A 20299-nucleotide genomic window follows, 5' to 3' on the forward strand; every position below is an offset into this window, starting at 1 on the left:
TGATGGTGGAAGTCGTGATCGCTTCATAACCCGTCGTACTAACGATAGCGTTATTGGTCGGACTGGGTTTGACACGTCTCATTCTCTTTCCCTCCCTGCTCTTCTTTGACCTCTGTGGTTTCTTTACAGTCAAAGCAGGTGGGCTGGTCGTTAAGGACCACAGTCTTTCAACTGTATGGTTCCCTGATGCGTGGGGCTGCAGCCTGTCAGATGAGACTGGTTCAGAAGTCGTTAAGACTGTTGGCTGGCCGGCACTGCCGCTTGTGATTAAATGGAGTTCCACTGCAGCGGTATCTTGGTTAAGCTCTCCTTCCCCCATGGCAGGAGCTGTAACTTTCCTCATTCTCTTTCTCCCCGCCCTTTCCTTTGACCTCTGTCTTTTGGGTTTTAAAAGATTCACAATAGGTGCGCTGGGTGTTGCTGCAATCAATACAGATCCCTTTTCACTCAGGTTTTCAGTTCTCCGTGTCTCCTCTCTGACGCCAGTGTCAGTCTTGCTCACTATAGTAACTGCTGTAATGCCGACACTGTCAGCTGTGATGGTGGGAGTTACTGAGTCATCACTTATGCTGTGCTGAGTTTCTTCTACTAAAGGGATAGTGGGAATGAAATGTCTCTGTCTCTTTCCTTTTCTTCCTCTGGAACCTTTGGATCTGTCGTATATAGTACTGGGTGTGAGAACCGTTGGTGAGAGAGGTGCTGTGTCTGTGTGGTTTTCCTGTTTTTTGGATTCTTGCACCTGTGACCCTTTTATGTGGAGCGGACTTGCAGTAGAACTCTGGCTGTTTTCAAGGAGCCTTTGAGGTTCGTCTCTCATCACAATGTTAGAAAACTCTTTTACCTCCCCGGCATCAAATTTACCATTCATAAAGTTGTCAACGTTCGTGAGTAACTGATCGATCTTACCCGGATCGTCCACAAAGTTGTTCTGACCGACCGTTTCCTCGGGTCGGCTGCTCTGAGGAGCACCTGCCAACCCATCCTCTGTTTTTGAGACCTTGTTGATTTTGTCTTTTCTCTTTCTTCCCTTCCCCTTTCCTCTTTTCCTCTTTTCCTCTTTTTTCTTTTTGCCCGAATTCTTCTTCCTCTTTTTCTCTGAGCTTTGTGTTTCCCCTTTGTCCCCTTTGGCGGTTTCTGTGGATGAACTCTGAGAGGTAGACACTGTGGCCAGCACTTTGATGAAGTCTTCGGCTGCAGTGACCACATTCCTCAACGAGGGCTCTTGAGGATTCGTGCTCTGGGACCCTGACACAGTAGATTGTGTTGTGCTCTCACGTTTCTCTTGTTCCGTGTCTGAATCAGACAGTTTATTTGCAGGGGGAGGTAGAGTCAGCTCATCAATAACATTGATACCACCAAAATCGTAAGGGACGGACTCTTGAATGACTGCCACGGGAACCCGATCGTACCTTTTACACCTTTGTAATTAAAAAAAAAAGAGTTCATTATATTGTTATATGGGCAATAAGAATAACTAAATCCACAAAAGCTTATGTCAGGTACTTACATGCCATACCAGTGTCGCTCAACACACTGCTCTTCATATGAAAACTCAAAACAGGGCACTTCAATCACGTTGAAGAACGCTTGGCCAACCACCCTGGAGGAAGTATCATTTACCTTCCTCAAACATGTCTTCAGCCTGTGGAATCCAAAGCCAGAATGTACTATTAATTCAGGCTTGCTTTCAGAATACATATGAATTTTAAAATGTTTGGTTTTAATAATCTTTCATTTATCATCAAAGTCTGTTTAAGAGGATTTGAAAAGGATTTGGATGCAGGGATTTTATGTGTGACTTATACAGATCAGTTTTCCATTTGGTTTATGGTTTAATCTGATAGTAAATTGTAAGTAAAAAGACTGTCATACTCACGTGTTGTCACAGTCACAGTGACAAATTGAATGCCACCTAAAGTTTGTGTAGCCGTATTTGGAGGAGAACGCATGGATGACATAAGGACAGTGGTCATGAACTCGGCAACATTTGTCGGTTTCTGCGAATTCTCCTGAAGAGTGTACAGTGAAAATGTGCAGTTAAAGTTAAAATTAAAATAGTATTCACTCAGTTATTAAATATAGCAATCATTATCGATAGGAAAAACAGGAACTTACCTAATTGATCATAATTTTCTGCGATATTCCCTGCACCGCACCACAGTGTCCCAGGATAAGTAAAGCCCCGCTTTGATCTGCGAAGTATTCGGTTTTCATTGTGGGCGCCGGTAATGGGATTCCTCTCCTGTGGTCTCTGTGTTGGCACGGTCAATCCCTCTCGCTCTTTTGATTTCAGCTCCTTACACTTTGATTTGGCCTCTGCAACATTTGTGGTGGTTAGCTCCAAACCTTCAGGCTTTTTTCTGTGGTCTCTTAGACCAAGTCGGCAAACATGCATGAAGGATTTGATCTGGATATCGTTTGCGGTAACTGAGCAGTCGACTAGCTTGCCGGTCGGATCATGCACAGAGCGGACTTCTTCAATTCCATCTGATACTTGGTGCAGATGGTATTCCCCAACAATTGAGATTTTTGCGCAAAAAGTGTTGTTGAGCATGTAAGAAATCTCTTTGCTCTCTTTCTCTGCATCTAAAGAATTGCTTAGGAATTCACTTTTAACAAAGTTTCTGTCTAAATAAGACAGAAAGACGAAGAACACAGACCACATTACGGCAGGTGGCACTTTCAGCACCACGGGCTCTGAGACAGCACCGCGACACCTCAACCTCTAATGACTCCTGTCTTGATTCAAGCGTCCAAGTGGGGCGAGCATTAATAAGTTGACGGTCGATAATGGGAGGGGTTGGTCATTTAATTAACCCTTTCCTCAACTAGGGAATTCTGTTATACGCAGAAAACAAATTAGATTTAAATTGGGTTTCTGCTGCCCATTGTTCAAGCTGCAGCATCCTTCAATATGTGCAGATTTGTTCATTCTTATCTTTAGAGCGGCTTATGTCTGCAATATTTTATGTGATTTATGGATTTTTATGTAGGCTATATTTTCATGTTTTCACACGTAAGACCTTTAAATGGTCTGCAGAAGATATATTTATATATGTATATATATATATATATATATATATTTTTTTTTTTTTTTAAAGACATAACCTGGGTATTTACGATCGTCTTTTTACTGCACGTTTAATAATGGGTCAATATACCCCATTATACATAGTGCTCTTGAGGAATGATAAGCTAAGCACAATTGCTTTGACCGCAAGTTACCCCACTGTCCCCCTTACCTCCACGACTCGAGATTTACTTCAGTGACGCAGCAAGGAGGAGGTTCCTGTCGTACTTTCCATGGTAACAAGAGATGGGGTGATCCTTCCGACCCAACGAGATTGGGCATCATTCAAATTCCACAAAAGGCAGGGGTAGTGACCTAAATTTGACCACAGAAGCACTGTTCTGTTTCAAATTGAGCTTCGAAGCTCGCATGTTGAATTATGCTGAATTGTTGAATTCAGCTCAGTTGTTGCCTTAACATTAATTTACGTCGCCAGGTTCAGTAGCACTGCGGAGTGTAAGAAGCGAATCTTCTAATTTTCATATGGCTTAGGCGTCTTCATTTGAGAGCTGCCACTTACTGGAAATATGATGCGATGTTGTATAAGAATTGTCTTTTTACAAGAATGAACCGCTTTATTCAAAGGCAAATAAAACCTTTTCTGTCCCCAGCACATGGGGCAAAGAATCGACTTCAAAATGAATTAGGAATAATTCCTTTTGACCCGAATTATGACATGATTCTGTGAAAATAAAGAAAGCTTTTCGTAGCAGGTTGTGTCTTTGAAGTGTAACTCTAGACACGGCTAAATCACACATGCTGCAGTTTTGACAGGACATTTTAGGTGCGATGGAAAATGAATAGCTTGTCAAAAAGCAGTTATGCTGGTAAGGCATTTTTTTTTACCACGAAGCGTAGAACCATACACTAAGTGGTAAACTCCATCCATCCGATACTTGGATCACATGTTTGTGTTTTCAGCGACCCTAACCTAGAGCTGCAGAGCCTAAAGCAAGCAATCGGCTTGGTTGGAGGCGGAAACGAATGATGTAAAATCATCCGAGGCAACATGCGACGCACTGTGTGAGAAAATCCGCAGAATTAATATAAATTCTATGCTCATTAAAATCTTTCGCGGAATATTAATCCTCATCTGACCCATTATATGCTTAAATTCAGTTCTTCAAAGAATTAATAATTTAAAAAGATTAAAAGGTTTCGTAACATTTTGGTTTCATATCATTAAGCACTTGCTCGGAATTTGTCGGGCAAGACCTTCAGCAAAATCTAAAAGATGCACCAATTTGACAAGCATATAAAACAGAAGTGTTAATTTGAACTACAACAATGATTATTAGTGTTAGCATGTGTGATGCAGTAACAAAAACATAAGGTCCAGTTACGGTCATAAGTTGCTAATCAGTTTTATTCTCATCCACCGTTTCTCCAGAAGTTACTCCTCTCTTAGGGGCTCCATCAACCCTCACTGGATAAGATCGCTATGCAGAAATTCCTGCTCAACGGGTTTATAACAACGTAGTAATGCGACAGATGTGCTTATTACGGCTGTAAACTATCCGAGATGAGCATCACAGTGTGCATATCCATACGCTCATAGAGGAATAGCCTGGTTGGAATTTGTTAATTTTTAGAGAAAAAATTGGAGAAACTGGAATTGCTGAATCCTGTGTAGAGTTGAAGACCTCCCCTGATCAAAGTTCGATCAACAAAATTGTTAACTATTCCCTCACTTATGAGGTCCGCTTTCTTTATTTTGAGACAACATCGAAGAAGCTATTAGTAGCCTAATCACTGTTTGCATGTCGCAATTGGATTTAAATCTGTTCACGAGCTGTGAAACAACGTTATAGTACATACACCAGTGAAGCTCAGCATGCAAAAGAACTTCACGAATGCACGACCGCTTTTATTTAGAATATTCTGTCACTGGCTATTCATCTGGACACGCCTCCTGGAACTAGAGCTAGAACTTTAAGGGGGTGGGGGCCGACAAGCTCTGTTTTCCGAATTCTCCCGACGTTTATACTGAAGTGCCTTGGTGTGGCTAAAAACAACTTATCTCTATAAAATGGATGCATTAGCTGTCCCGCAGAATAGAGAGAAAGGCTGGTACCTGTCTCTCATGGCACCTAACACAAAAGGACCTAAGTTTGCATGGCTTGACCCGTCCAGATTCTACTGCAATGGACAGGTATAGTTCTTTTTTCTGGGTCATTTGGTTACCTAAAGTTACCTCTCTGTAAAACAAACACATGAACAACTTTGATATGTAGTCCATTCAGAGTTCTTAAATGCCTGTATGCCAAAGACTAAATCAAAGAGCTTTGGTTATTCTTGCACTTTATATCCTGATGGTTCTCTGTTTTGTCCATGTATCTGGTACAGGCTTTATCAGATTGTGTGAAGGATCTCCTAAGACCATTCCAGAATGAGTCCATTGACTTGGTAGCGGGAATAGACGCCATGGGATTCATCCTTGGTATAACGGTTAACCTTGTGTGTATGTGTGTGGAGATTCTCCATGCTGGCCAGCCTTTATTTTTAGCTCTTCTCACTCGTTGATAGGACAGTAAATATAACCTTTGGAGCTACACACTAAATTTAGATGAATGTATTTAGGGCCTGCTATGAAATTATGAGTAAAGACCTGACAATCAAATCATACACATTGCCAGTGAGGTTTCTCTTATGATTGAATAACTTGTATTTGGAGGACCTCACATATACATAATTATGAACATCAAAACAACAACAGTTGCTCCTTTCTTTGATAAGAAATCAAATCAGTAAATACATACACTGCATGAGTCTTTTGTGTTGATGAACTTCTGTTAGATGAGGATCACAGCCCACTTCATAAAAGCTGGATTTCAGCACGAAAATGTTATCAACGATCATTCTCATTATTTAAGCAGCTGATTTGTTTTTAAACACATACTTTAACACCAGGGTTCATTGTATTCAGAACCACCAACTGTTTTTGTTTATTGTTGCTTGTCTATAGGATCTGCTGTGGCCACGACCCTGGGAAAAGGTTTTTTGGCTATTCGCAAAGCAGGACACTTGTGTGTGCAAACGCAAACTCAGGAATACACAGATTACTCTGGGAGAGAGAAACTCATGGAAGTGCGTGTTGACGTTTTAAGACCAGGTACTTCAGGTTCCTGCATAAGTTTAACCATGAATCTCAACCAACAACCTCAGTCAACTAACATCTTCATTGGAGTCTTATCTCTGTTGTCTGGAGAGAAAGCACTGGTATTTTAATGGCTTTAAACAGTGAATCCACTAATGTCGATGCGTCAATGTATGGTGCACTGTACTGAACTTTCAAGCTTTGAAATAGTAAAGCTTTGAAATAGTAAAATCTGGCATATGTTAGGAATGTTCAACTGTTAGGTGGACCCAAAACATGTGAAGTAAAACTCACTCTTTAAAAATTTTACTACAATCCAGCAAGGCAGAAGAAGGGTGAAACACAAAAAAATCCCAAGGCAACAGCTTACGGTCAGTTTTAATATGTTACAGATAAGGCACACAAGGCAGTGGAAGAGAAACAGGACAATGAACTGATTGTCTTGTAAATTCCCTCGTCAAACACTACTTCAATAAAACACATACAGACCCTAATTAACAACCCAAAAGGGGTTAACACATTAGTGGAATGTTTATCATATACCCAGGACAACTGAAATGTACTGTATGCATGAGACAGAGAACACAAACAAGAGAAAGACAGGTAGAGAGAGAGAGAGAGAGAGAGAGCTGGGGGCAGCTGAGTCTGGTGTGGGTGCATGTGAGAATGTGTGTGTGTGTGTGTGTGTGTGTGTGTGTGTGTGTGTGTGTGTGTGTGTGTGTGTGTATGTGTGCCAGTTGTACTTCAACTTAGGATGGACTGTGAACAGAACAGAAAATAATAAAACATGGACACAAAGACCAAGCCAGAGCTCAAAGACCAAACTATGTCTAAAATACCCATAATAGAGTGATAACGGGATAATCTATCATTTGAGACACTCCAGTCCCATAACATGTTATGTTTTAGGTCTGCGTGTGCTCATTGTTGACCAATGGATAGAAACTGGAGGCACTATGAAAGCTGCAATCAAACTGGTGGAGAAACAGGGAGCTACTGTCGTAGGTGAGAAAGAACACTGCCTTACACCACATATATATATCAATACAGCCAAACTATCTGTAGCCAAAACATCTCAGCGGCACTCAATTTCCGTTAACCATCCGAACACAATCTAAAACTGAAACATCCAGTAGAGAGCCTCTCTAAATAATTTCTTAACTGTAACTGAAAACAAAGCAGCTTTCCATTAAGTGCATTACAAAATATCTGGTATTAGTCCTGGAACAGGGCTCTGTCGAAGATTTTTCCATGTAGATTTTCCAATGCGACCTGGGAACTGCACAACAGTACGTCTGACGGTGTTCTTGCTTTTCCTTTCTAGGGGTTGCTGCTGTGGCCATTGAAAACAGTGAAGGTGGCAAGTGGATAAAAGACAACTATAGGTGTTCTCACTGTATCCCTGACCAACTGCAGTCTCAAATAGACGGCCAATATCTGGAATCTTTTAAGGCCTTGAGTGGACCAACCCAATAAAGCAGGCACTGAGAGGATTCCACAGGGAGGAAGAGACCAGAAGAGGTCAGCTTTGAGTCACATTCTCAGAGACATCATACGCCATCAACAGTTTTCCACAGTATACAACTACAAAACTGTCTAATGTCTTAAGCCTTGGCTGGAGAAGAATGAAATCTCTGCTATACCTTGACAAGAGCCATGCTGACCATAAATTACAATATGGTAATACGGTAAACACACCAGCCATACTTGAGAGCTGTTAGACTCCTCTCGGGAATTCTTTTCAGTCAGGTTACCTAGTGCCTTTCCACCACAACTCCCTTTTGATCCTGAAACATTTACTTTTACGATCATTCATTAATTATCAGAGTTTATAGGGAACTAATGGGCTATTTTTCTGGATGAATACCAAAGTGTATTAAATACTCTATGTCTTATTGAAAATTCATTTGTAAAGCAAAACACTCTGTTTTTATTATTTCACTACATTTAAAATAAGAATAGATTTACAGAAGAACTAAACATATATATTTTATTTGAATACTAAAGTATTTCAGCCTTTCACAACTGTACTCCTTTTTAAAAAAAAGTTGGAATAATGTTTAACATCTCACTGGTGATCGAATGTATTTTTTTACTAAGAAATAAAGAAAGAAAAATGGAAGAAAAATACAGCAATGGTGATACTGATAATGATATCGACTCTGCAAATCAAAACGTGGTTATGCATGATCACATCCGTGGTAAGAGAGTATGAATGCTGACAGCAAATGAAAATAAAATATTAACTATAAATCTGTCCCTTTGAATACAAAAACCAGTTCAAAGTGTACCTGTGATTCATATAAAGTACCACAATAATTCCTACAATAAGAACATCAACTCACAAGAGACATGTTTCTAACATGTTGTGCATAAGACTTTTTTCTAAAAAAAAAAAAAACCCTCTTTAAAACAAGACTTGAGAAATCCATGTGAGGAATGTTCTCTGTAGTCCAAATGAAATGCAATACTGTTGTCTCTCCTCTGAGAAAAACAAACCACAATACTGGACAGCCTCGTTGTAAATTCCTAGACTTAGGATGTGGCAAGGCCCTCTTTACATCACACATTTATGCATACTTCTCCCTTTGTAAAGCATGGCTTTGGTACCGTTTAGCATCAGTGCAAAATTACTGTTCCATTTCTGTGCCAACCATGTCTTCACTGGCAACAGTTGGGCTGCTTCTTCTTCGAAGATGCATATAAGTTGTTTGTGTTGCTGTTTATTCCTGTGACACACAAATGACATAAAAATGGTATCTTTCTTCTATCAGAGTGATTTTGATATAGAAATGAAAATACGTGACATTCAAGTAACATTCAGGCAATTTCACGCGAGGACACATTCAACCATAAGAGTCTCCGGGCACAAAAATCAGCTAAAATCAGATGTGCGGTTTATACATTTTTTTCTTTGAATGTTTTACGGGTTTTTTTTAGAGAAAAAACTACATGTTTTGTTTTGATTTTTTGATAAGGTAAATCGAAGTTGGCACATACACCGAAGCTCTATGCCAGAGAGACTCATTGTGTCTTCTCTTTTGTTTTTAAACAGTCTACAGTGCTTGTCAGGTCATGTTTAAACCCACTCCACAGAATACTCACTGACAACTTCACCGATGCGTTTCGATCCACTTTTCTCCAGCTCTGCCAAAACGTTGGTCTCAAACGTAAGTGACGCAACGCGGAAGAAAAAGTCCCTCACACCTTCACCTAGGGCAAATGCAAGAACGTCAGTTTGGGCATTTGACAAAAAAAAAAAGAACTATCATAAAATGACTTTACAAACATTGCATTTCATCATATAACTAGTGGTTCATAACACTTCACAGGTCTGCATACTACTACACAGATAAGTAACTGCATAGACCTGATGAATGCAGGTGACACACTAAACACTGAAGCTCAGACATGCAACCCACCTGATAAAGCTGATACAGCCCAGTACTCCGCTTTTAATTCCTCTGACATTTTGATAGCATCCTTCTCCATTAGAGAGTACTGGGCAGGGGACTGAAGGGGGAGCAATCAGCAATTAGCAAAGAAAAAACAAACAAACAAAAAACTGCAAACAGCCCGACACACTACATCTTGGAAGTGTCAAGGAGTTTACGGTAAAATCTTACGGTAAAAAGGTTGCCTGGGCGCTCTCACTCAGGTGAGCTGTTAATCAACATAAATTAACTAAAGGGGCGAATTGACATTATCCAAACAGAAACAAAAACAAATGCCGAACATTAGGGTCGTCACAACCATAATCATGAGACTTAAGATAAGAGTAGTTTATTCTAGATTTAAGGTTTTGCCAAAGTAGAAAACATACACACAAAAGAAGTTCAAACAGAACTCAAGAGGATTCAGAGCAAAACACTTAGATTGCTGAGAGAATACGACTCACGATCAGGTCTTTCTTGGTACCAACTAAAAAGAGTAGTATGCCGGTTGGGTCATTCTCTTTCAGGGCATCCTCCAGCCACTGCCTGTGGAAAAGGACAATTTCCTCATTCATGGACACAAACAGTGTGCAGCGTGTGTATACATGTGAAGTACAGTGTACACAAGTTAGAGGAAAGAACTGGCAGTGTGCTGTCTACCTTGTATGCTCCAAAGATGCTATATCCGTCAAATCAAAGACGATTATGACAGCTGTAAAAAAAATAAAAAAGGTAAAAATCATCAATTTTATTTAAGTAAATAACGAGATATGACTTATCTTTATATAATATTATGCATGGAAGATCTAAACCAATGATACATCTCAAAAGATTTAACTTATGATGGCAGGAGACCAGATAAGGAACTTGAGACATTATAGAGAGAATTGTTTTGTTGTCTGTGTGAGCCATAGATATTGTCTTTGTTTTCGACCAACAAACAGAGCTATGAGAAGCAAAATGAAATGGTCACTATAAACAGGCCAAAATACACCACTTCCTTACCTTGAGCACCTCTGTAGTAGGTGGAAGCAATGCACTTAAACCTTTCCTGCCCTGCAGTGTCCCATCTGAAGAGTAGAGAATGAGTCGTTAGCACTGAGAGCACTCAAGAGTTCACAGTTTATTAGTTTAGTTGGAATTCTCAGTGTCTGTACAATTTTACTGTAACGTAAGACATGTCTTAAATTTTGGAAATCATTTCACAATAGTCATGAGATACTGTACAGAAAGTGGACTGAGAACATGGTAACTAATGGGCCTCGTATTTTAACAAACTACAATAAAAACTGATTCCTTCAAAATGCCAATGTGTAGCAGAGGGTGTAAAGAGAATGGAATCTGATGATTAATTATTGGACCAATGCCAGATAAATCCATCACTAACCAAATGATACTTACAACTGCAGGCTGAAAGGCACCCCAAGTACCTCAAACCTCTCCATCTCAAAGTCAACACCAATAGTTGCTTTGTAGTTCTTGTCAAACGCATCCTTACAAAACCTGACAGTAAAAGACATGCCATTAAAATAAAACCACGTTTTGTCAAACTTTCAGTGGTGTATCAATGATTCTCATATTAGACATTTTTCTCTTGAACATGCATGTGTGACTCATATCTCAGTGAACCATTAACTCTTAATGTCGTCATTTCGCTTACCTATTAATCAAACAGGTTTTCCCCACAGCTAGGTCACCCACTACAATGACCTTTGAGATTTTAAACCTACTGGACAAACAGGAAACACAGAACAACAATAAGAGAGGGCAATACATAAGGTAACACAGAGCATCATGCTAACCTTGAATTGTTCTGGAAACTGCTTATAAAGTTTCTGATACAGATGCTGGCATATCATGGATGCAGGTATAGAATGAGTTTGTCCTCACCCCACTGTGCCAGTCTTTTGTTGCTGGCAGGCTGTCTTCACTTTGGGGTTGAATTCATCCTTAGTGTGTAATGCGGCTTCTTTAGTGAAGAACTAGAACAGGAAGAGGACGCAGGCACTAATGGTAAGTTCAAATGCTTCAAAACAGCAAATGAGTTTGTTGACATGTTTTGTAATCTAGAATTGAAAGGGGGCTTGAGGAAAAACTGAAAAAGGTGAAAAGGCAGGACCATGCACTGATCTCTCTCCCTCCCTAGCTATATATGTGTACATATATATGTGTGTGTGTGTGTGTGTATATGTATATATATATATATATATATATATATATATATATATATATATATATATATATATATATATCTGTGTGTGTGTGTGTGTGTGTGTGTGTGTGTGAAAAAGTCTTTAAGTAGGCCCACATGCTTATGTTCGCTTTATGTCGTCACGTATGAACATGAATAGGCATGCCCAAAGTACTGATCCACAACTGATTTAGTTGACTGATTTTGGATTCTGGTGGAGGTGGGTTGTGGGTGAGACACTGGTACCATAGGGAGCTGGGCAATGATGCGGTCTTTCCGGACAGGGGGCAGGACACTCATGATGACTAATCTGGAAGGGGGAGGAACCAGGTTATGAATCACTTCAAAAAGATTTTCTGACATCACATACACCACAGTGAAAACAATCACCATAGCAAACAGCGGTTGACTTTCATTTATGTGCGAGCAAGATTATTCTTAAGTGAACTGAGCGACAATGGCTACGACCACTGATTTGATGTAACCATGAAGTCCAAACGATGTGGAACTCTTGAAATACATCTTGGATTCAGGCGGTACAAAAGAATTGTCATGATGGAGAACTAACTCTGCTGAACCAGCATACACGACTCACTAATCCCACTGACTCAGTAATCTCCATTTGATAATCCCAAGAAAATCTCCAAACAAAGAAAAACCGTTACTTTGCTGGTCTATAGCACTTCTTAATTTATTATCGTAAAAACCGTGTTTCGCAGAGCACATTCGTTCACAGTAACTAACACAAAATTAATTACACATGATATATGTAATCATTCAGTCGCAACATGTTTGCATATGAGGGCACAATAACAATAGCCTTTCATATAAACAATGAGTACAAAAGTAATCGTGCTGTCGCCGAAATAAAAAGCGTAAAACTCAGATTCACCCATTTCTAACACTTATAGCTGTTAACAAAGTTACAAACAAATTACACGTACCTAAAGGCGAGTTACTGCAGTGTTGCTTTTTGCTCGTGGCGATTCCCAAATCCGCACAGCAGGAGAAAAAAGTTTTGCTTCGAGAAAAGTCAAACTCAAAGGAAACAGAACCGCTGAGAGAAAAACTAGTGGAAAGAAAGAGAGTCAGCAACACAGCATTAGCTCTAACATAATCAGTGCACTCAGATTCTTACGACAAAAAAGGTAAGGAGAACTCCAGCTCACGGAAGTACGAGGATCAGCATTCAGATCACTTCCATGTGTTTGCCAGCAGCCCTGCATCCCTGTCTTTTTTTTTCCACCGAAAAAAATATCGGGAAGCAATGGCCATCTAGCGGTAGAATTTGCAAATCCTGCGCTACAAGTTTGACCATACTGTGTGTCGCAAAAATAGGGGATTCGTCTACAGTCAAACTGTATACAACCCCATTCAAGACGAACCGAGTTTATTAGATTAGATTTTTTTTAGCAAGTGCAGTACACTTAAATTTTATCCTCTCTAACCTGATAAGAAGTTATATGTTGGAATGGCTGATTCACCAAATTGTCTATGCGTTTTAATATACAGACTTCCCGTGCCATGCATTAAATTTGTAACACTTGTGCTTAATTTTGGTTCTAACAGGTGTGTCATGGGTTGATGCTTGATGTACAGAGGGGTGATTAAAGGTCAGTAAGTTGTCCTTGACGGATGGAAAATATGAATTAGGAACTATGGAGTTGAACTTCTGCCATCTCCTGTATATTTTCTGTTTGGCACATGTAAAGTGTTACCCCCTCCTACTATTTATAGCAAGAATAGTTTGGGAAATTGACTTGAATTTGCAAAACCCATTGTATTCATCCATCTATGGTGGTGTTGAGTTTATTTATTTATGTATGGCAGTATGTGTATATGCATGTATATGTGCGTATGTGTGTATGTATGTGTGTGTGTATGTATGTATTCATGGGGGGGGGGGGGCACTTTCCTTAGATTTACAGATGCAAAAACGAGAACTTATGTTGTTTATTCACATATGACATGGACAACAGTCAACACGTGGCTTCCACACCATTTATTTCTTCCTTTTAATGACAAAATATTTTGGAGGTAATTCTTTTTTCTTAAGTAAACTAAAAATACATTTCCTCTGTGTTATAGGTTGACTTTCTTTTTCAGAGATATAAGCGTACGACCTCGTTTATTTTAAAATGTTAATGACCAGTACCAGTAAACAAAGTCAATCCAGACTGTAAACATCTGTGCAGCAAATGTTTCTAACTCTTGTCAACTCATCCTGCAGCGTCAGCATGGGAAAGACATCGCTTTGCATTATGATTGTAACTTTTAGAAGGAAAATGTGACTCGTGACTATTGTCATGATGAAGTATTAAATATTATGGGGACCTGTGCTTGCTTAATTGCTATACGCTGCAAAATGTATCTCTGTGTTAGAACATTTATTACGTAGAAGACAAGGCATCTGTGTGTCTGTAACACCTGGAGAGTGAACAGCAAGTATCCTGTGCTCCATGAGGAAAATTATCTTGTAAACTCCCACACATGTCCTTAGACTAGTTTGTCTCACTGTATGAAAAGCTCTGCACTCCTTAACCGAGGGGAGAGCTGTGCTTCATCTCTGAGGTGTGCTTCTCCCATGCCACATGACATAAAGACTGATTTATAATATCTATATTGGTTGATTCTTCAGAAACGTAACAGCTCTCTTCCATATAGAAAAATTAATGTTCTAAAAAAAAAAATCTCGCATTTGCTTACAGTGGGATTTCCCATCATTGAAATGCACTTAGAACAATCCCTCTGAAGACACCATAAACTTAAAATTGTATAACACAGGGAAACATAATTGAAATAAAAGTTAATTTTGTATTAATCAGAAAATCATAGCCATTAAGAAGCGACCAGTCTTTAAATATTAGCCTCGTGCTGTGGCAATGCTATATGAAATATTCAGCAAGTCAACAGCCATCATAGGTTTCATACAGAGAGGGACTGGCACCATGCCCACACTATGCTCCTCTTACCCCAACTGGTTTCCCACTTCCAAATACTCCCAAAGCAACACTTAAGTTTTTAGTTATTGAAGGTACTTCAACTTTCGCACACTTAATACAACATTTAAATCATGGTATGTGGTTGTTGCAATATTCTCCCAAATTAGTGCACTACAAAACCCACATCAGTTGGAACAATGAGGATTTACATGTAAAAAAAAAAAAAAAATAAAGTCATTGTCACGGCTGCATAGCGTCAGTCATTGAGGAACTTTGTGGAGTTGTTGTTGTGCGTGCCGTTTTGGCTGAGGTGAGATTTGCTACGAGGGAAGAAGTCAGAGCGAAGGAGGCGGTAGAAGTAGACGAGGATCATGACGTTTATGAGGATCATGCTCGCGAGGAAATAACCACCGTGGTCCAGCCACGAGTAGTTCCGGATGATGTACCAGGTGATGTAGAACTGGGCACTGAGGCGGAAACAGACGTAGGTGAGGAGGTTGAGGACTTTGTTAATGCGATAGAGTGAGGAGGACTGGGCCCCGGCTAGTTTGAGCATGAGACGGGTGTGGAGGGTTACGCTGTTGACTTCCACGAAGAGAGCGATCACGGCCCCCGCCACGTATCGCTGAGTGTACAGAGCGTACAAGAAACACCAGATCACCTGTACAGACAGAAACACATACTGTAATAACAGTATAATACTGAGATGTCATACCACTGGATCTTCTTCCCCTTCTTCTTCTTAACAAAATGCACCACAGTGTTGATTTTCCAATGCATGGTATAGCATGTGCTTTCAGTTCATAGCAGTTTGGGAGCCTGCCTTGTTTGCAATTGAAAGGAGATCCACAATGAAGAACAGGCAGCTCACTAATGTCATGCAGTGACCCACAGAGTTCACAGCCCTGTACACAAAGTCTGTGTTGTCCCCTAGGGCAAAGACGGTCAGTCACTCCGATACATGCGCACGTGTGTGCGTGTGCACTCGCTCGCGCGCGCGCGCACACACACACACACACACACACACACAGGGCTTTCATTCAGGACTCTGCTCCAAATGCTCCCATTGTGATGGAATCTAAACCACAGATTAAATATTTTTTAACCCTCCTAGACAGAGCTATTTCTGATGATAACATACCACAAGAAGCCATTTTTGTTCACCATACACCACAAAATGGGTGGTAGTTCCATCTGAATAATTATTTAAATAAATTGACTCATGCAATAAAGCAATAAACCCATCATGCATTTGTTAATCTGCTCCTTACATCAGACACTTCCTGCCAGTGATAGAACATCTTACCAGAGCATGATGAAGCAAGAATTCCCATGATCCCCAAGCATGGCCAGTCAAAATAATGTCACCTGCATCTTGTACAAAGTACCCTGAAAACAAAAAGCATATACATTTTAATATAAGAGACACTGGATTTTTGTTCAAAAAGCTTACCTGACTGTATAACCTAAATGATTGGAAAGTGAATATGGAGTGAAAATTATGGGGCAAGACACACGAGTGAGAAATATAACACCTAAATATAAGAAATACAAGATCTTCTCCCCACTAAACCAACTCACAGTTACACGTTTTGTAATCTATGCCTTGCTCTGACACTTTGAAATTTGTGGTTCATTTGAAATTTGTGGTTCATCTGAGAAACTGGAATCTAATTCTGTCCTGTCCTGGTTGTGCCTCACACTGCAGGCATATACCACATCCTTTTTTCACTGTATAGAGAGGAAGCAGGAAGGACATATGTTTATACACAGGATGAAAGTTAGAAGGCAGACAGAGTAAAAACACAGTCAAGATGCATGCACGCGTTTGTATTTGCATGTGTTTTAAGAAATACTTTACGCATTCATTTTTACATTTCAAAGTGTAAATGCCTTACAACCACAAACCTGTGGTATAAATCTGATGCGCTTTGCTGTAATTTAAATATACAAGATGTTATGGCAAAGTAATTCTAAGCTGTTTGTTAACCAATAAAGGCCGTTATTTCACAATTAAGAATTCCTGGTTATATTCACTGGACAACCGGACATCTCCATCCTACAAAATGTAACAGCATTAATTTGCCATTGTTTATTGTCACACCGAGGTATATCTCATACCCACTGAAAATCTAGTGTCCAAGGGACCATAAAAGATTGTTTGAAGTTGTCATGGGAACATTCATTGGTGTTGTGGTTACCTCTAAAATACATACAACAGTCACCCAGGACGAGTCACAAGTGCACTATAATGTTAGTCCCTCAGGTGTTAGTTAAAGCGTTAAAGGAGACCCTCCCAGCAAAGGTGAAATGAACGAAACTTTTGTGGCATTGTTGTACATGTGTGCTTGAATTACAATCTTTTATCACGGAAATTTGATCTCAAAATCTTTACACTTAACAAAGAATAGACTATGGCGTATATTTACGGGTGAGAGAGAGAGTGGGGTAGGTTTGCACTGGTGACTGATTGTCACATTACATTTTCCAAATAAAGCTGGAAGAACAAGAGCTTTAATACGAAAAAAGATCTGCTAATATTAAATCTAAATCTAAATCTAAATCGTAAAACTAGTAAGATGTAATGCCTTGACATTAGATCTTCTAAGCAACCTCTAGCAACTTCTAGCATTTTTCCAACTGGATTTTCAAGATAAACTTGTTGGAGTGTTTGTCATGTTTAAAGAAATAACCGACCTGAGGAGACACAGATGAGCAGGTAGGAGACTGGAGTGTAGTAGGAGTGGAGGTTATTCAACAACTCAGGCCGCAGGATCACACTGGAGAGAGACACAGGCTAATGGACAGATGAGTCTACATTCACACTATTCAAGCTTCAAGCTTGACCTTAAAGTTAGGACTTCTGTTGATAAATTTTCAGAGATTTAAGACTAATAATGAAATACCTGCCTTTCTCTTTCTAAACATTTAATGGTGGACAAGCTTTTCCAGCTCACTGGTCTTATCCCTTAGATGAATTTCATGAGCATTGGGCCAGTAATAACAAAGAATTATACAAGCTCACGTGTCCCTGACTGATTGTATTCACATTGTCATTAATCTTGTTTATGCATGTCCAAATGTAGTCGTCTGGACACATCATTCCCACAAGTATGACACAAATAGTCAAAATTATTGCATACTTGTCTCACACACACAGACACACACACACACAGACACACACACAGACACACACACACGTTTATATTGTTTGTTTGTTTTGAACACCTCATGGCTGCCTCTGTGCCCTGCTATAAAACTCAAGCAGTTGTTCAGACTTCGAACCAGTGTGTGGGGTCCCTCTTTGTGTTTACACTGTGAAAAAATCTGTCCCTCCCTACCCTTGACCCTGTCTGAACATGCCCATCTCAAACCTGCTGCCGCTAAACCACAAAACGCTTCAGCTCCACACCCCGTTTGGCACAGACTGTCATGTGCTATCACTGAAAGAGAACACTGATCGTCCAGTGCATTGACTCACCAGGTCACTGCCCAGGTTCCAGTGAGCAGAGAGTGGACCAGAGAAACAGAGAGGTTCCTCCACTTCCAGGCGCGAAACTCGTCGTGCTGCAGCCCTTTGGGTAGGGGCAGACTGTGCAACAGGCGATGGACCACCCTGAACAAGAGAGAGAACGTGAGAATGGAGAGGCCAGGGTACTGCTGCAGCACGGGCAGCATACCCTCCATCTTCACCTCCCTTTGCTCTCGCTCTCTGTTTTTTTTCCCCCCTCTCTTCTTTCTTCCTCTGCTACCTCCTCGTCCAACTGCTGCTTTCCTCTTTTCCTCTCTTTCCACCAGGTATGTGTGTATAGAGTGTGAGAGGGCGAGAGAGAGAGCAAGAGAGAGAGAGAGAGAGAGAGAGAGAGAGAGAGAGAGAGAGAGAGCGGAAAGAAGAAGAGATGTGAGATGTGCAGGAAACTCCGGTGGGTGTCTTGTTGTAGAAAGTTGTTTTTTTTTTTTTTTTGTCGCGCTGTGGTTATTCTCCTTGTGCTCCTCACAGTACTGCAGCGAGCAGCCTCACATTGTCTCACGTTTCTTCACTTCCTCTGCCCGTGAGGGAGGCACACTGAGTCTCCCTGAGACAGCCCATTTCCAATTCCACAGATTTTTTTTCCCCTACAGTTCTTGTTGAGTGTGTAGCTGCCTTACCACTCTCAGCTAAACAAGGAGAGAGGGCGGGGTCATGGGCGGTGTCGGAAAAACGCCAGAGAAACCAAGCAGGCGCTGCTACTTATTCACACTCAAAGGAAAAAAAAAACAACAACAACAACAACGAAAAAATGTGTAATCCAGACACTTGGAAAACTTTATTTGCAAAGCAGACAACAAACAAGGAAACTAAAAGGCAATTGTCCCCATCACACAATGCATTATTTGTCATTCTAGAGGTCACAAGACTGCGAAATATATCTTACTGTGCTTTCTGTTTGTCTAGAAGTTACGAGAATTTTGTACTTAGCAAAGAGTGCGATTACAACTACGCATTTATGGTTTAAATGTCACACACATATGTAGAACAGTTAGTCCTGAGACTGCCTCTTTCCACACACACACACACACACACACACAGAGGGAGTGAGAGAGAGAGAGAGAGAGAGAGAGAGAGAGAGAGAGAAGAAACTTTGTTGTTCCATAGTGTCTGACCCTGCTACCCACAGCTCAGTGCCCCTCCTCCTCCATAGACCCAGCGTTGTGGCTCAGTGTGGGGGAAGGGCATGGCAAGTCTGGGAGCTCTGACTCCTTCACAACCAGCTGTAGGGACACACCTTCAGCATTCAACATCTGCTTGAGATAATCTTTTATCCACATCCAGCTTCAAAGTACCTCAGCGTTCTCTAAATGTTGACCACCATGTAATCATTAAAATTAGTCATGCCAAGAATGCTACAGTTATGCCTGTGCCGCAAACTAATATTACTATTATGTTAAAGCAGATAGTCAAGTAACAAGCCTTCCACTCAGTTATTGGGGAAGTCTTGGCAATATCTGCCCCCTGCAGTTTGAATTGTATACATTGTGAATTACCCAGTGACTCAGGCAGATACTACCAGCAGAGGGCAGTACAGTCTAATTCAACATAACACTGTAAAGCAGGATAAATTGTCTAAGTACATGTTGCATTTGTGCTAAGATGTGTGACGTTGTAATTTTCACATGAAAACATGAATGTGTGCATGCCCACTCTGTCATGGTGTCCAATAAAGATTAAATTGAAACAACTTTCTGTGAGAAAAAAAAAAAAGTGATCAAGAACCGTAGGGCACTTCGTAAAAACATCCAGCAAATCAACTCAGCTAACCTCTCATGGAACCTCACAGAGGACTCATAAATAACTTGACAGGATTATAATTCCACAAATAATAGAAATTTACAAATGTCATCAGTAAATGATACCTTAGCAGTCATGAACCTTCATTAAAAAGAAAATCATATGCAACCACCGTCACTCCCTAATTGTTTGCTGACAGTTTGATGCATTAGCTTATATTTTGACTGTAAAGTCAAAAGGTTTTGTGTGTAATCACCTATAAGGATTGTGTGTGGGCGCAGAAGGCGTCAGTCGTG

General features: G+C 40.4%; 4 protein-coding genes across 4 annotated transcripts; 1 reads left to right on the plus strand and 3 right to left on the minus strand.

Annotated features, from left to right (window-relative positions):
• Positions 1 to 299: 299 nt before the first annotated feature.
• proca1 (protein interacting with cyclin A1) lies at positions 300 to 2395 on the minus strand. Its single transcript, XM_030778054.1, has 6 exons — positions 2116 to 2395; positions 1877 to 2009; positions 1508 to 1642; positions 1102 to 1418; positions 842 to 969; positions 300 to 377 (listed from the first exon to the last, which is right to left on the minus strand). The coding sequence occupies exons 1-6, from the start codon at positions 2393 to 2395 to the stop codon at positions 300 to 302; spliced, it is 1071 nt and encodes a 356-aa protein (XP_030633914.1).
• A 2656-nt stretch (positions 2396 to 5051) lies between these two features.
• Positions 5052 to 8062, plus strand: LOC115814903 (adenine phosphoribosyltransferase). The gene is made up of 5 exons (XM_030777875.1): positions 5052 to 5222; positions 5417 to 5510; positions 6036 to 6182; positions 7077 to 7172; positions 7492 to 8062. The coding sequence occupies exons 1-5, from the start codon at positions 5100 to 5102 to the stop codon at positions 7641 to 7643; spliced, it is 612 nt and encodes a 203-aa protein (XP_030633735.1). The 5' UTR covers positions 5052 to 5099; the 3' UTR covers positions 7644 to 8062.
• Positions 8063 to 8828: 766 nt separating this feature from the next.
• On the minus strand, positions 8829 to 12827 carry rab34a (RAB34, member RAS oncogene family a). Its single transcript, XM_030777773.1, has 11 exons — positions 12737 to 12827; positions 12039 to 12102; positions 11492 to 11583; positions 11262 to 11327; positions 11003 to 11104; positions 10607 to 10671; positions 10262 to 10313; positions 10066 to 10147; positions 9590 to 9680; positions 9273 to 9380; positions 8829 to 8896 (listed from the first exon to the last, which is right to left on the minus strand). The coding sequence occupies exons 2-11, from the start codon at positions 12090 to 12092 to the stop codon at positions 8829 to 8831; spliced, it is 780 nt and encodes a 259-aa protein (XP_030633633.1). The 5' UTR covers positions 12093 to 12102; positions 12737 to 12827.
• Positions 12828 to 14990: 2163 nt separating this feature from the next.
• LOC115815707 (calfacilitin-like) lies at positions 14991 to 18434 on the minus strand. The gene is made up of 4 exons (XM_030778698.1): positions 18216 to 18434; positions 17432 to 17514; positions 16041 to 16123; positions 14991 to 15395 (listed from the first exon to the last, which is right to left on the minus strand). Exons 1-4 carry the CDS (start codon positions 18419 to 18421, stop codon positions 14991 to 14993), a joined length of 777 nt encoding a protein of 258 aa, XP_030634558.1. The 5' UTR covers positions 18422 to 18434.
• Positions 18435 to 20299: the final 1865 nt, after the last annotated feature.

This window comes from Chanos chanos, chromosome 6, assembly GCF_902362185.1.
Source record: "Chanos chanos chromosome 6, fChaCha1.1, whole genome shotgun sequence".
Taxonomy (NCBI): Eukaryota; Metazoa; Chordata; class Actinopteri; order Gonorynchiformes; family Chanidae; genus Chanos; species Chanos chanos.

What these genes read in the sequence shown, in the direction of transcription:
- LOC115815707 (XM_030778698.1), bottom strand. Translation starts at nt 18,421, where the DNA reads ATGGAGGGTATGCTGCCCGTGCTGCAGCAGTACCCTGGCCTCTCCATT. An exon ending in GGAACCTGGGCAGTGACCTG is followed by an intron (nt 17,515 to 18,215) that starts GTGAGTCAATGC and finishes GTCTCTCTCCAG; the next exon opens with TGTGATCCTGCGGCCTGAGT. An exon ending in GCTCATCTGTGTCTCCTCAG is followed by an intron (nt 16,124 to 17,431) that starts GTCGGTTATTTC and finishes TTTTGTTTTCAG; the next exon opens with GGTACTTTGTACAAGATGCA.
- LOC115814903 (XM_030777875.1), top strand. Translation starts at nt 5,100, where the DNA reads ATGGATGCATTAGCTGTCCCGCAGAATAGAGAGAAAGGCTGGTACCTG. An exon ending in GATTCTACTGCAATGGACAG is followed by an intron (nt 5,223 to 5,416) that starts GTATAGTTCTTT and finishes TATCTGGTACAG; the next exon opens with GCTTTATCAGATTGTGTGAA. An exon ending in CGCCATGGGATTCATCCTTG is followed by an intron (nt 5,511 to 6,035) that starts GTATAACGGTTA and finishes GCTTGTCTATAG; the next exon opens with GATCTGCTGTGGCCACGACC.
- rab34a (XM_030777773.1), bottom strand. Translation starts at nt 12,092, where the DNA reads ATGAGTGTCCTGCCCCCTGTCCGGAAAGACCGCATCATTGCCCAGCTC. An exon ending in CAAAAGACTGGCACAGTGGG is followed by an intron (nt 11,328 to 11,491) that starts GTGAGGACAAAC and finishes TTTGTCCAGTAG; the next exon opens with GTTTAAAATCTCAAAGGTCA. An exon ending in GTGCCTTTCAGCCTGCAGTT is followed by an intron (nt 10,672 to 11,002) that starts GTAAGTATCATT and finishes TCTACTCTTCAG; the next exon opens with ATGGGACACTGCAGGGCAGG.
- proca1 (XM_030778054.1), bottom strand. Translation starts at nt 2,395, where the DNA reads ATGCATGTTTGCCGACTTGGTCTAAGAGACCACAGAAAAAAGCCTGAA. An exon ending in AGAAAATTATGATCAATTAG is followed by an intron (nt 2,010 to 2,115) that starts GTAAGTTCCTGT and finishes TACACTCTTCAG; the next exon opens with GAGAATTCGCAGAAACCGAC. An exon ending in GAGCGACACTGGTATGGCAT is followed by an intron (nt 1,419 to 1,507) that starts GTAAGTACCTGA and finishes TTAATTACAAAG; the next exon opens with GTGTAAAAGGTACGATCGGG.